The sequence below is a fragment of the Pseudophryne corroboree genome, chromosome 10 (assembly GCF_028390025.1).
Source record: "Pseudophryne corroboree isolate aPseCor3 chromosome 10, aPseCor3.hap2, whole genome shotgun sequence".
NCBI lineage: Eukaryota > Metazoa > Chordata > Amphibia > Anura > Myobatrachidae > Pseudophryne > Pseudophryne corroboree.
The window spans coordinates 79,929,988-79,945,738 of NC_086453.1; the positions used below are offsets into that span (position 1 = coordinate 79,929,988).

General features: G+C 51.6%; 1 protein-coding gene across 1 annotated transcript in view; it reads right to left on the bottom strand.

The window, feature by feature from the left end:
- Positions 1 to 2,172: 2,172 nt before the first annotated feature.
- The window catches only part of LOC134965208 (uncharacterized), a 116,259-nt gene continuing 102,680 nt past the window's right edge, over positions 2,173 to 15,751 (bottom strand). Inside the window, exons 9-10 of the mRNA XM_063941717.1 lie at positions 4,478 to 4,621; positions 2,173 to 2,375 (exon numbers count right to left, since the gene is read on the bottom strand). Coding sequence (XP_063797787.1) covers positions 2,173 to 2,375; positions 4,478 to 4,621 — 347 coding nt within the window. The remainder of the gene's footprint in view (positions 2,376 to 4,477; positions 4,622 to 15,751) is intronic.

A 15,751-nucleotide genomic window follows, 5' to 3' on the forward strand; every position in this document is an offset into this window, starting at 1 on the left:
TGATTAAGGTAGCCCCCTGCCTACTCAGCACAGCCCCTTAGATGGACACAGGTACAGCAGCACAGCCCCTTAGATGGACACAGGTACAGCAGCACAGCCCCTTAGATGGGCACAGTGACAGCAGCACAGCCCCTTAGATGGACACAGGTACAGCAGCACAGCCCCTTAGATAGACACAGTGACAGCAGCACAGCCCCTTAGATGGACACAGTGACAGCAGCACAGCCCCTTAGATGGACACAGGTACAGCAGCACAGCTCCTTAGATAGACACAGGTACAGCAGCACAGCCCCTTAGATGGACACAGTGACAGCAGCACAGCCCCTTAGATGGACACAGTGACAGCAGCACAGCCCCTTAGACGGACACAGTGACAGCAGCACAGCCCCTTAGATGGACACAGGTACAGCAGCACAGCCCTTTAGATAGACACAGTGACAGCAGCACAGCCCCTTAGATGGACACAGTGACAGCAGCACAGCCCCTTAGATGGACACAGGTACAGCAGCACAGCCCCTTAGATAGACACAGTGACAGCAGCACAGCCCCTTAGATGGACACAATGACAGCAGCACAGCCCCTTAGATGGACACAGGTACAGCAGCACAGCCCCTTAGATAGACATAGTGACAGCAGCACAGCCCCTTAGATGGACACAGGTACAGCAGCACAGCCCCTTAGATAGACACAATGATAGCAGCACAGCCCCTTAGATAGACACAATGATAGCAGCACAGCCCCTTAGATAGACACAATGACAGCAGCTCAGCCCCTTAGATAGACACAATGACAGCAGCACAGCCCCTTAGATGGACACAGTGACAGCAGCACAGCCCTTAGATGGACACAGTGACAGCAGCACAGCCCCTTAGATGGACACAGTGACAGCAGCACAGCCCCTTAGATGGACACGGTGACAGCAGCACAGCCCCTTAGATGGACACAGTGACAGCAGCACAGCCCCTTAGATGGACACAGTGCATACCTCACAACATTGGGAGGAGAGAAGGAGGGACGCTTTGACGTGGCCTATAGAAAAGGGGGCATGGCTTCAAGGGAGTGCCGCGATCGCTAGCCACGCACCTATTTTTCATCAGTATGGGGGCATGGCCAGTGATCTGTGAGCTTCTGGCACGCCCCGTGTCCCTCCGTCTCTAGTGAATAGACACTGCGTATGCACACAGTCTCTATTCACTGCTGCTCTGCTCTGAACTGAGCAGAGCAGCAAGTGTCTGGACCCTCCCACACTCACACACCATGGGACACTGTGGCCCGTGGGTGGGACAGCGGGACAGTCATAAAAACAATGGGACTGTCCCGCAAAAAATCGGGACAGTTGGGAGGTATGCAGTAACAGCAGCACAGCCCCTTAGATAGACACAGTGACAGCAGCACAACCCCTTAGACGGACACAGTGACAGCAGCACAGCCCCTTAGACGGACACAGTGACAGCAGCACAGCCCCTTAGTTGGACACAGGTACAGCAGCACAGCCCCTTAGATAGACATAGTGACAGCAGCACAGCTCCTTAGAGGGATACAATGACAGCAGCACAGCCCATTATGGACACAGTGACAGCAACATAGCCCCTTATGGACACAGAGACAGCACTTGTATTTCGCACAGCCACTTGGATGGTCACCGCAGAGCGCAGCATGCAGTAGCGTGACTGAAGTGAAATGGTTTGAGACGCTCATCTCTAATATACTGAATATATACTTTATATACTCATGAACACATATGTTGACTGAGTTGCATGCCAGGCAGATATAAAATTAAAAAACATTTGTCTTTTCAATTTCTAATGAAGAGTTAATTTTGCATTGAAATATTTTCCTATAATATGTTTCTTAGTGGGTATAATTAATTGCATCATTTTTTTCTTAATATTAACATAAACATTTTTAAGTTAACTTTTGTATAAAGGGATAAACATCTGTAACAGGCTTATGCATATAACATGAAACAATATGTGTATAATATAAAACAACAAAATGCTATAATTCCCCCAAAATCTTGAACTTTTTAGAAACACGGCAGATGTATTTGAACTTTGTATCAGTAATCTACATGATAAGATGAATGACATATTATTCTTTCATGGGAAAACACCATTGAAACTATGTTAATGGATGTTTTTCTGAAAACACGTTGGCTGGTTATGATGATCATCACATGATATGATGATGATTTAACAAGCTCAGTACTGCAACCAGGCTGAAGAGATGATTGATGATCCGTATCCCCCTGCTGCATATAATATCATTGGTCATTACCAGATTATCGGATTCTGTTTCATATTTCTTGAAGGTCGGATTTTCACAGATGCCAGCAGATGAGCAGCCATATAATACGCCAAACTCCGAATACTCAACTATTAATCAAGTGAATTAAAAGTACTGTAGATTACCATTTAAAAAGGAGCATAATTCCTAAAGGGTCAGTTCTCTGTGTAATTTCAAACAAGCAGTTATGACGGATGCGGTTAAGATACCGGCTGTTGGGATTCAAGAAGTGGGTACACTGACGCCTGAATACCGACACCCATCAGAATGCCAACAACAGAATACAGACAGGGTCAGGAGTATGATGCCGGAATCCTGACAGCCGGCAACCCAACTGCAAGTATAGTGGACGGATTAGGGTTAGGGACGGGGATGAAGAGGTTAGGTTTAGACGCTACCTGTGGGGGTTAGGGTTAGACTGCGGGGGGGGGGGGGGGGGGTTACAATTAGGCAAATGTAAAGGAGAGGAGGTAGTTATGCCACCTGCAGAGAACATTGTGTATAGTGATACAGAACTAGGAGGTGCCATGTGATCCTGTGTGTAATTACTGTTATAAGAATTGCAGACCATAATGGTTCAGATCACTGATTAGAATGGGCAATAGAAAGTTTCAATGAAGGGGAAATTTCAAGAACATCAGTGCACAGATCAAGCAGTAGCCACACTTCTCAGATGCACATTATTCTAGGGGCCTGATTCAGAAATGTAGGTAAACCCAATGGGTTACGTCAATCTCCAATGATAGGGTGGCTGTGCACCCGCAGGACCAGTGGTGGCTGTTGCCCGTGGGCTGCAGCACGGACAACACATTGCAAGGAGGGGAGTCGGTTAGCACACATACATACATACATACATACATACATACATACATACATGTGATCATTCACATTCAACCTAATTAAAGGGGTATATAAGTGATACTCCAGACACGCTGGTGTCATGCTTCTGAGGAAACTGGGTGCATACCTGCCCGGAGAAACGCGTCAAGCCTTGATACCACACGGACTCCAGACACCGAATATACCGGATGCACTTTGTGATATCTTCTACTGCAAACCTTTACTGAGGACTGCACAACGTCTCCAGCACACCAGCTAACGTGGTTGTTTTGGATACAAAACGGAACCCTTATTCTTGGCATCTTCTAATTAAGTGGCCTAAGGGAATTCCTAAGGACTTTCTTTTACATCATTCAGCTACGGACAATTGAACTGGTATGATTATGTGCTGGGAGAAATATAAGCCCTCTTATTAATTTTGCAAGATCCGGGGTGGTAATATAAATAGTGAGTCCATGTGGATACATGAATTGTATATTTTATATGTTTGTTAAACGTAAATGCAAATTATTAGTTTTTGATTTATTTAACATTATTAGTATTTTTTTAATTTGGAAACAATAGTGCTGGTTTCCCATTATTTATTTACTTGTATTATTGGGTCTGACACCCCTTTACCAGCTGCTATTGGTGGCGGAGTGGATTTAGTTGTATATACATGTAATGTTGTATGTAATATATGTGCTGGATGCCTTACCCGGGGATCAGCAGTCACTGAGGCACAGGACACAGCACTCAGCTTGTCTTTCCTCTATAAGCCCAGGAGGGTTAGTGTTTATAAAGATTCAGGGGATGGGGATCTATTACCATGGCAGGTTATTGCCATTGAGAGAAGATGGCTAATGCTTCAATGGCTACAGGTGGGTACTGAGGCTATGGGGTATCTGTAACCACTTGGGGGGGAGAGCAATGCCACTGAGGGGGGCACTAGACAACCCTAGACAGCCCCATGCATAGTGTCCTTTAAAATATTTAAATATGGTTTTAAAAAGATATTTCTAGCTTAAAGAAAGACGATTTCTAAGGATTTTTTTGAACAAAAATATTAGCCAGATAAGTTGGTTAATGTACTTTGGTAGTGTTTGTATGCCCACTGCCCACATCTGCAAATCCACTCCACCCCCTGTCCCGGCCCACTAGTCATACTTAGTTGTAGTTTAGGCACATGCATACTTAAAAAAGATGCAAATTGCAAATATTTGCTCAATAAAAACAAATGCAATTTGGATCCAAAAAGGGCTCAAAATTGTGTTCACATCTTTTAATAAGAAATCTAATTCCTTAGCCCTAATGCACTGCATTCTGCTCCAGCGGTACTTTAAAGTTGGTCAGGTAAAATGAAGGCACATACCTTTGTTTATTGTCATTATATACAGTATGCAATACGTTTCATCATCAGTGCACTGGATAACGTCTGACTGCCAACAATGAGAAACATTTAAAGGTGAGCAAGCTGGACAAGACTTTCCATTGTTCTTTTTCCTTTTTAGGGGCCCTGTAATAGATGGTAATAATATACTTTGTCAGAGCCGTAACTAGACTTTTTGGTGACCTGTGCCAAAGAGAGAATTGGCGTGTGTCCCCCCCCCCCCATTTTTCCAATAGAGGCATAGGGCGCATGCCTTGTGGGGAAGGGGCATGTCAAGAATGATCCCAAAGAAAGCCCATGCTATGATGCTCCTCCCCACTATATATATATATTTATTACACACATCTATAGACCACTGTAAGAAATGGATTTGGTCACAAATCCTCTTTATACCACATTCCTGCACTTACCTTGACAGCTCATTGTTGAAATAAAAATTCTAATCAAACACCCTACTCAATGAGCTATTTCATCAAGACATATAAAGTACTAGGTGATTCATCGCGCCCTACGGGCGCTCTTCACACCGTCGTTAGGGGCTACGCCCCGTTAACCCCTGCACACCTTTGGACATACGCAGGCCGGTAGATAACAGAATCAGAAACGCAGGGCAGTATAGAGGGCATACAGAAATGGTGTCCGGTTGAGAAAAGATAGAGAGGCGTGGGGGGGGAGGGGTGAAAGGGAATGTACAGAAACGCTGTGCGATCGGTAAAGGATAGGGAGAGGCAGGGTGGTAGGGAGAGGATAAAGAGAGGCAAGGTGTTAGACAGAAAATTCCGCTGCAAGAGGCTACGACCCGTTAACCCCTACACGGGCTTCAGCTGTGCTATAATTGTTATTATATGGAGTATTACCTGCAAAAAAGTTTATGCTATTGGGTAAATATTGCAAGGGGGAAGGGCGTGCGATTGTCAAGGGGGCGTAGCCCTTTGTGAGGGTGTAAAGAGTGGCCGCAGGGCACAATGAATAACATAGTGTAGTATATACTGCTAGTGTATGCAGCGCAGCTTATACACAGTGGCCACAGGTATCAAGGTATCAGAGCCGCGTATACACACAATGGACACAGGTAGCTGAGCTGCTCATACACACAATGGCTACAGGTAACAGAGCCATGTATCCACACAGTGGCCAGAGGTAGCAGGGCAGCTTATACACACAATACCCACAGGTAGCAGAGCCGCTTATACACACAGTGTCCACAGGTAGCAGCGCAGCTTATACACACAGTGGCCACAGGTATCAGAGTCACGTATCCACACAGTGGCCAGAGGTAGCAGGGCAGCTTATACACACAATACCCACAGATAGCAGAGCTGCTTATACACACAGTGGCCACAGGTAGCAGAGCTGCTGATACACACAGTGCCCACAGGTAGCAGAGCCGCTGATACACACAGTGCCCACAGGTAGCAGAGCCGCTGATACACACAGTGCCCACAGGTAGCAGAGACGTTGATACACACAGTGCCCACAGGTAGCAGAGACGTTGATACACAACGTGCCCACAGGTAGCAAAGCAGTTTATACACACAATGACCACAGGTAGCAGTGGTGCTTATACACACAATGGCCCCCGTAGCAGTGCCACTTCTACACACAATTCCCATAGGTAACAGAGGCGCTTATACACACAGTGGCCACAGGTAGCAGAGCCGCTGATACACACAGTGCCCACAGGTAGCAGAGCCGCTGATACACACAGTGCCCACAGGTAGCAGAGACGTTGATACACACAGTGCCCACAGGTAGCAGAGACGTTGATACACAACGTGCCCACAGGTAGCAAAGCAGTTTATACACACAATGACCACAGGTAGCAGTGGTGCTTATACACACAATGGCCCCCGTAGCAGTGCCACTTCTACACACAATTCCCATAGGTAACAGAGGTGCTTATACACACAATGGCCACAGGTAGCAGCACCACTTTAATACACAATGGCCACTTTTAGCAGCACCGCTTATACACACAATGGCCACTGGTAGCACCATAACTTATACACACAATGGCCACTGGTACCAGAGCCGCGTATACACACAGTGGCCACAGGGAGCTGTGCCACTTATACACAATGGCCACAGGTAGCAGTGTCGCTTAGACACATAATGGCCACAGTATTACTTTTTTTTCATTAATCCAATGTCCATTGGTAGCAACTATACTCACAGAAGTTCAGTGTGTGTGTGGGGGGTTTGGAAAGAGGGTGGGTTCAGTGAGGTGGAGGTGCCTATCCATGCCGCTGATCACCCCGATTCAGGGAATCACTTGTAGCGGCTGTGGATGGTGTCCAAGGTGCTACGTGTGGTGGAGGGGTGGGTGCGGGAGGGGGTCCAGAGGTGTTGCGGGTGGTGGAGGGGTGGGTGCAGTGGCACGGATGGCGGAAAGGGTGCAGAGGTGCTGTGGGTGGGGGAGGGGGAGGTGTGGAGGGGGCGTGGATGGGGGAGGGGGTCTAGAGGTGCTGCGGGTGGGGGGGTTGCAGGTGCAGAAGGGGAGTGTAGATGCTGTTGGTGGGTGAGGGGTGGGTGCGGGGGGGCTGTGGATGAAGGAGGGGGTCTGGAGGTGGTGTGCATGGGGGAGGGGCGATGTAGTGGGGGGGGGGTTTGGGGAGGTGGGGTTGCAGGGGGGGTGAGGTTTGGTGATAGGTTCTAGAAGTGCTGCGGGTGGAGGGGTGGCTGCAGGGGAGCCGTGGATGGGGTCCGGAGTGCTGTGGGAGGTGGTCCAGAGGTGCTGCGGGTGGGGGAGGAGTGGTAGGTCCACGAATGGGGGAAGGTGTCTATAGATGATGTGGGTGGGGGAGGGGGCCGGAGGTGCTGTGGTTGGGGGGGGGCGGCTGCGGGGGGGTGGTGGGGGTCTGGATGCGCTGTAGGTGGGGGGTGCTGTGGGTGGGGGAGGAAGCGGGAGTGCCTCGGGTGGGAGGCGGATGTGGTGGATGCTGTGAGTGGGAGGGGGGGCATGTGCAGCAGTTGGGGGCAGATGTGGTGGATGCTGTTGGTGCGGCGGGTGGAGTGGAGGATGCAGGGGTGTAGCGTGGGGGAAAGGTGGGTAGGGGGGTGCCGCGGGTTGGGGAGGGGTGGTGGGTGCTGCGGGTGCTACTGGTGGGGGAGTGGCGTGTGCAGTGGGTGGGGGCGGATGTGGTGGATGCTGTGTGTGCCGCTGGTGGGGGAGGTGCGGGTGGGGTGGAGTGGAGGGTGTGGGGGTGGGCGGAGAGGTGGGTATAGGGGTGGGTTGGGGGAGGGGAGGGTGCGGGGTTGTAGCGGGAGGAGAAGTGGGGTAGGTGCGGGGGTACTGCGGGTGGGGGTTTGCGGGTTGTGGGTGGGGGGGCATGTGCCGGGGACGGATGTGGTGGGTGCCGTGGGTGGAGGAGGGGCGGGGGGTGCTGCAGGTGGGGGCGGGAGTGCCGTGGGGGTGGGAGGGGTGGGGGGTGTTGCGGGTGTGGGTGCTAGGGTGGGGTAGGGGGTGCGAGGCAGGTGTGGTGGATGCCGCGGGTGGGGGGTGGATGTGGTGGATACTGTGGGTGCCGCGGGTTTTATGGTGCAGGGGTGTAGTGGGGGGAGTGTTGGGTATGGGGGTGGGGTCGGAGTGCCACAGGTAGGGGAGGGGCAGGGAGTGCCGCATGATGTGGGTGCTACGGGTGGGGGAGGGGTGTGTGCTGTAGGTGGGGGATGGAAGTGGTAGGTGCCACGGGTGGGGTGGAGGGTGCGGGGTGTAGCGGGGGGGAGAGGTGGGGGTCGGGTGGCGGAGGTGCGGGGGTGCTGTGGGTGGGGGAGGGGCGTGTGCCGCGGGTGGGGGGCGGATGTGGTGGATGCTGTGGGTGCCGTGGTGGGGGAGGGGGGAGAGGTGGGTATGGGTGCGGGGGTGTGGTGGGGTCTGGATGCGCTGCGGGCAGGGGAGGGGGTGCTGCGGGTGCGGGTGCTATGAGTGGGGGGGACAGGAGTACCGCGGGTGGGGGGCAAATGTGGTGGATGCTGCGGGTGGGGGAGGGGCGGGCGGGAGGGGTGGAGGGAGCGGTGGTGTAGGGGGGGGAGGTGGGTATGGGGATGCCGCGGGTGGGGGAGGGGTGGTGGGTGCTTCTGGTGGGGAGGGGCATGTGCCGCGGGTGGGGGGATGTGGTGGATGCTGTGGGTGCCGCGGGTGGGAGAGGGGCAGGTGGGGTGGAGGTTGCAGGGTTGTAGCGGGGGGAGAGATGGGGGTGGGGGGGTGCTGCGGGTGGGGGAGGGGGTGCTATGGGTGGAGGAGGGAGTGCAGCGGGCGGGAGAGGGGCGTGTGCCGTGAGTGGGGAGCAGATGTGGTGGATGTTGTGGGTGCCGCGGGTGGGAAAGGTACGGGGGGAGAGGTGGGTATGGGGTCGGGGAGGTGCAGAGGGTGTAGGGGGGGAGAGGTGGGTAGGGGGGTGGGGGAGGGGCAGGGGTGCCACGGGTGGGAGAGGAAGGGGGCGGCATGGTTTATGGGTGCTACGGGTGGGGGAGGGGGCGGGAGTGGTGTGGATGGGGGAGGGGCGTGTACCGTGGGTGGGGGACAGATGTGGTGGGTGCTGTGGGTGCGGCGGGTGGGGGAGGGGCGGGGGGTGCTGCGGATGGGGAGGATGCGGGAGTGCGGCGGGTGGTGCTGCAGGTGTGGGTGCTATGGGTGGGGGAGGGGGCGGGAGTGCTGTGGGTGGGGGAGGGGCGTGTGCCGCGGGTGGGGGAGGGGCGGGAATGCCGTGAGTGGGGGAGGGACATCTGCTGCTGGTGGGGGAGGGGCGGGAGTGCCGCGGGTGGGGGGTGCTGCAGATGTGGGTGCTATGGGTGGGGGGAGGGGGTGGGAGTGCCGCAGGTGGGGGGTGCTGCAGATGTGGCTGCTATGGGTGGGGGAGGGGGCGGGAGTGCCGCGGGTTGGGGAGGGGCGGTAGTGCCGTGGGTGGGGGAGGGGCGTGGGGTGCTGCAGATGTGGGTGCTATGGGTGGGGGAGGGGGCGGGAGTGCCACGGGTGGGGGAGGGGCGGGAGTGCCGCGGGTGGGGGTGCTGCAGATGTGGGTGCCATGGGTGGGGGAGTGAGTGCCGCGGGTGAGGGGTGCTGCAGGTGTGGGTGCCGCGGGTGGGAGGGTTCGGGGCATGTGCCGCGGGTGGGGGGCGGATGATGTGAAGGCTGTATGTGCCGCGGGTGGGAGGGGGGCGGCAGTCAGTGGTCGTCCACGGCATTCTCCTCCGGACTGTGCGGCAGCTGAGCAGTCACCGGCTGCAGTGTCACCAGGGTGCAGGGAGTGTACGTGGAGCAGGGAGAGAAGGGAGTGGGCGGAGATGGGGAGGGGACTGGGCGGGGATGAGCGGACCGAGGGAGGGGACTGTTCCTGGCCTGCATCCAGCCACCCAGATCTGTGACTCCACCCAGCGTTAGAAATGCAGGCACAGAGTCACAAGGCTAATATATAGGCGATGAACACTATATAGTATGAAGCAACTGGTACTTTGTAAAAAAAATAAGCAGCATTGCAATTGAGCAGATCGATGTAGTATGCAGCCACACATCCAATCTCTTGCAGCCATGCACTACATAGATCTGCTCAGCCGCAAGGCTGATCATTTTTTTTTTCACAAAGTACAAGTTAAGCCTCAAATCGTTAGAATTCTCTAGCTAAGAATGATCTACCTTTCTATGCAAGAACAGATAGCTCAATGAAGTGACTGACTGCAATGCCACAGGTAATGGGTCTGGAGATGCTGGGCTTCAAAAAGGGGGGAAGCTGCAAGTGAATGTAATCAAAAAAATAATTGACAAATGCCTTCAACAGCGCCCCCTACACTCTCAGCACCTTCCGCACACACCTAGTTACGGCCCTGTGCTTTGTCATAACGAGTAAATGGTTACTTAAGAAGCAGGAAAGTAAAGATGACTGCAAATCAGTTTAGGATTACCTATTTCTTCGGGTGAGCTATGACTTGACTGCCGGGATCCCGACCGCCGGAATGCCGGCAGTGGGGTGAGCGTAAATGAGCCTCTTGTGAGTGCAGCACGCTATTTATTCTTCCTCCAGGGTGGTCGTGGACCCCCAAGAGGGAGAGTAGGTGTTGGTATGCCGGGTATCGGGATTCCGGCACCGGTATACTGTGCACAGGGATCCCAACAGCCAGCATGCTGAATACCACCCTATTTCTTCTATAGGCCAGGGGTAACATTAGGGGTCACTAATTGACAGTGCCATTTGGTGCCGTATTTACACTAAACCACACTAAGCAATCAGCAACTGGCATTTATCTTCTAATATGTTAGAAGTGTTTTTAATTAGACAACCAGCCAATGGTTAATAGATTTAATATGAATATGTTTAAAAGAAAGTACAATTATTTTATACTTTATTTCAGAAATAGCACACACAGTACGTGGGTGCAGATAGAAATACATATGTGCATACAAGAAGATGGAAGGTGAAAGAGACAGCTGATGTGATGATGATGATGATGATGATGATGATGATGAGGGTGGTAAGAAATACATTTTTTCATAATGTAGGAGATAAAGTAGGCATGTGAAAGTGAATGGGGGGAGGCAATTACAGGTGTACATGTACACAGTATATGGTGAAACATAACTGCCACAATTTAAAAACAAATATAAGAATTTGTACTCTACCAACAACAGAGGATGGAGCTAACATATAGGTGTTGTTGAACAGGGCCCCTAAAAGTAGGTTAGGAGTTAGCTGCAACCGACATGCAGGTCATTACTTCCAGAGTTGGCTGCTAGCGTGGCCTGCTAGAAAATGGTCAGAAAGCTAAAGTAGGTTTGGCTGGTTACGCTGCTGCATTGACGCCAAAGGGCTTAGCAAAAAATAGTGGGTCACATGCTGAGGTCATACACAGGAGTCACCGGCAGAGAGATGAAGCAAAGAGTAGGTCAGGAATAGGCTGGGTCATAAATGTTTATCAGTAGTAGGAGATCAGATATGTTGGGGACTAGGGGGTATTTTCAAAAATTTCCCACTGAGGTGGTTTTTCTACAGGTGCAGGATTTTTGGTATTCAGTTAGGTGTGGGTTCTTTCTTTTTTCATGCGGTGCTCAATTTTTTTGGAGCCCCTCCAGAACAAGTCCAATTTTTCCTAAAATCCATACTTTAAGGAAAAATTGTTGGGACTTGCTTTAGAACCCTTTGGACACCCCCGAATGACTAATTAAGCAACTGAAAGTTTCAAATTAGCTTTTTAATCCATAATTACTCACCTTCTGCAGCACTGTCCTCCTCTACTTCCTGAAGTCTTCTCTTCTCCTCAGCGTTGCAGACAGCATGACTTCCAAAGACTAGGCACAGGAACTACCTCTCGCCCTGCACACACTGCACTACACTACATTACCTTACCTCTCACCTTGCACCCCCCTACTGCAAACCCCCTTACTACACTACACCTTACCCTGCACCTCCGCACTACAAACCCCATTACTACATTACACTACTCCTCACCCTGCAACCCATATCCGCACACACTGCACTACACTATACTATCCATCACCCTGCACACCTTACCTGTGCACACTGCTCATACACTGCCTCATACCTGGCACCACCACCCTGCACGCACTGCACTACACTACACTAGACTACTGCGTACCCTGCATGACCTCCCGGCACAAACTGAACTACACTACCGCTCACCCTGCACCCCTTCCCCACACACACACTGCACTACATTGCCCTACACTACACTACTGCTCTCCCTGCACCCCTTCCCTGCACACTCTGCACTACATTGCCCTTTACTACACTACCGCTCACTCTACATCCCCTCCTTGTGCACATCGCACAGCACTTTAGTGTTATGATTCCAGCACTCTGGTCTGAGGAGATCTTATTGCGAGGACCGGAGCACTGGAACGTAATGCTGGGGAAGGGAGCGGGAATGGAAAATAGCCCCTGGCGCCCTAACTCCGTTGTCTCGCCCGTGCTGTCAGAAATCCCCTGCGAGACTATGGTTGCTTGAGCCCATGGCAGCCGCGTTTGAAGGGCGGATTATGTCTGCCCAACTCCGATGCCCCCTCAGGTCTTAATGGGAGACAAAGGGAAATCCGAGACAGGGTGATAACAAGGGGCCCTCTGACTAAACAACCAGGCCAGGGGCTACAAGAAACTAAAACTAGAATATGTGCGGAAAAACCGCCAGGGAAAAGGACAACCAAAATATCCACTTGTCCACTCTCCTACCCGGCACCGCCGAGTTCCGGAGAGGACTTGTGGAAGCGGAACCCTCCGCAAATGCTCCGAAACAGAATATAAAGATAAAGCAGCTTAGCCGCAACATACGGCAGAGCCGTAACTCACGAACACCACACGATATTCTCTGGTGATCGTTGAGGACAACAGGGGACCAAACGACTTCTTGGGATGAGATGACAACTCCTAGATACAAAACTTCTGAGGACAGGAATGACCGGATACAGCAGGACAGGAACAGACGTTCAGCAAACCAAGGTAGCATGCAGGAAGCTATTACAGGCGTCTGTGTGCAGCACTGAGCAGGTATTTAGCAGAGAGTCCTCCAATCAGAAGCTTGGAGCCTGATTAACAAGATGCCGTGCAGCTGGCTTGCTGCACGAGCAGAAGACAAATGTGAAAGTTAAAACTTGATTAGATTGACCCTGCAACGGGGAGCGCGGTCCGCCCGTGGCGTCCCCGTTGCTAGGGTCCAGGCGGCTCAGTGTTACTAGGGAGCCGGCGGCTAAGCGCGCACGGCGTCCCAGCATTGCTAGGGACCCGGCGGCTCGCACGCCTGGCGTCACTAGTTGCTAGGCGCCGGGCCGCAAGGACGTCGCGGACCACGGCGCCTAACATTTAGGAGGTACTTCTATAGTAATTAAATTTTTAGAGAGACTGGTAAAGGGTGAAATTTAATAAAATGAAAAGTGGGATTAGATTTATTAAAATAGAAATTCCATAGTTTTAAGGACTTCAAAGGGTATTAAATAAGATGCAATATCTTGATAGAAAGATCAACCTTTAGAATAGCTTTGGCTATGTCAAATTAGAGATGAGCGCCTGAAATTTTTCGGGTTTTGTGTTTTGGTTTTGGGTTCGGTTCCGCGGCCGTGTTTTGGGTTCGAACGCGTTTTGGCAAAACCTCACCGAATTATTTTTGTCGGATTCGGGTGTGTTTTGGATTCGGGTGGTTTTTTCCAAAAACACTAAAAAACAGCTTAAATCATAGAATTTGGGGGTCATTTTTATCCCAAAGTATTATTAACCTCAAAAACCATAATTTACACTCATTTTCAGTCTATTCTGAATACCTCACACCTCACAATATTATTTTTAGTCCTAAAATTTGCACCGAGGTCGCTGTGTGAGTAAGATAAGCGACCCTAGTGGCCGACACAAACACCGGGCCCATCTAGGAGTGGCACTGCAGTGTCACGCAGGATGTCCCTTCCAAAAAACCCTCCCCAAACAGCACATGACGCAAAGAAAAAAAGAGGCGCAATGAGGTAGCTGTGTGAGTAAGATTAGCGACCCTAGTGGCCGACACAAACACCGGGCCCATCTAGGAGTGGCACTGCAGTGTCACGCAGGATGGCCCTTCCAAAAAACCCTCCCCAAACAGCACATGATGCAAAGAAAAAAAGAGGCGCAATGAGGTAGCTGTGTGAGTAAGATTAGCGACCCTAGTGGCCGACACAAACACCGGGCCCATCTAGGAGTGGCACTGCAGTGTCACGCAGGATGGCCCTTCCAAAAAACCCTCCCCAAACAGCACATGACGCAAAGAAAAAAAGAGGCGCAATGAGGTAGCTGACTGTGTGAGTAAGATTAGCGACCCTAGTGGCCGACACAAACACCGGGCCCATCTAGGAGTGGCACTGCAGTGTCACGCAGGATGTCCCTTCCAAAAAACCCTCCCCAAACAGCACATGACGCAAAGAAAAAAAGAGGCGCAATGAGGTAGCTGTGTGAGTAAGATTAGCGACCCTAGTGGCCGACACAAACACCGGGCACATCTAGGAGTGGCACTGCAGTGTCACGCAGGATGTCCCTTCCAAAAAACCCTCCCCAAACAGCACATGACGCAAAGAAAAAAAGAGGCGCAATGAGGTAGCTGTGTGAGTAAGATTAGCGACCCTAGTGGCCGACACAAACACCGGGCCCATCTAGGAGTGGCACTGCAGTGTCACGCAGGATGTCCCTTCCAAAAAACCCTCCCCAATCAGCACATGATGCAAAGAAAAAGAAAAGAAAAAAGAGGTGCAAGATGGAATTATCCTTGGGCCCTCCCACCCACCCTTATGTTGTATAAACAAAACAGGACATGCACACTTTAACCAACCCATCATTTCAGTGACAGGGTCTGCCACACGACTGTGACTGATATGACGGGTTGGTTTGGACCCCCCCCAAAAAAGAAGCAATTAATCTCTCCTTGCACAAACTGGCTCTACAGAGGCAAGATGTCCACCTCATCTTCACCCTCCGATATATCACCGTGTACATCCCCCTCCTCACAGATTATCAATTCGTCCCCACTGGAATCCACCATCTCAGCTCCCTGTGTACTTTGTGGAGGCAATTGCTGCTGGTCAATGTCTCCGCGGAGGAATTGATTATAATTCATTTTAATGAACATCATCTTCTCCACATTTTCTGGATGTAACCTCGTACGCCGATTGCTGACAAGGTGAGCGGCGGCACTAAACACTCTTTCGGAGTACACACTTGTGGGAGGGCAACTTAGGTAGAATAAAGCCAGTTTGTGCAAGGGCCTCCAAATTGCCTCTTTTTCCTGCCAGTATAAGTACGGACTGTGTGACGTGCCTACTTGGATGCGGTCACTCATATAATCCTCCACCATTCTATCAATGTTGAGAGAATCATATGCAGTGACAGTAGACGACATGTCCGTAATCGTTGTCAGGTCCTTCAGTCCGGACCAGATGTCAGCATCAGCAGTCGCTCCAGACTGCCCTGCATCACCGCCAGCGGGTGGGCTCGGAATTCTGAGCCTTTTCCTCGCACCCCCAGTTGCGGGAGAATGTGAAGGAGGAGATGTTGACAGGTCGCGTTCCGCTTGACTTGACAATTTTGTCACCAGCAGGTCTTTCAACCCCAGCAGACCTGTGTCTGCCGGAAAGAGAGATCCAAGGTAGGCTTTAAATCTAGGATCGAGCACGGTGGCCAAAATGTAGTGCTCTGATTTCAACAGATTGACCACCCGTGAATCCTTGTTAAGCGAATTAAGGGCTGCATCCACAAGTCCCACATGCCTAGCGGAATCGCTCCCTTTTAGCTCCTTCTT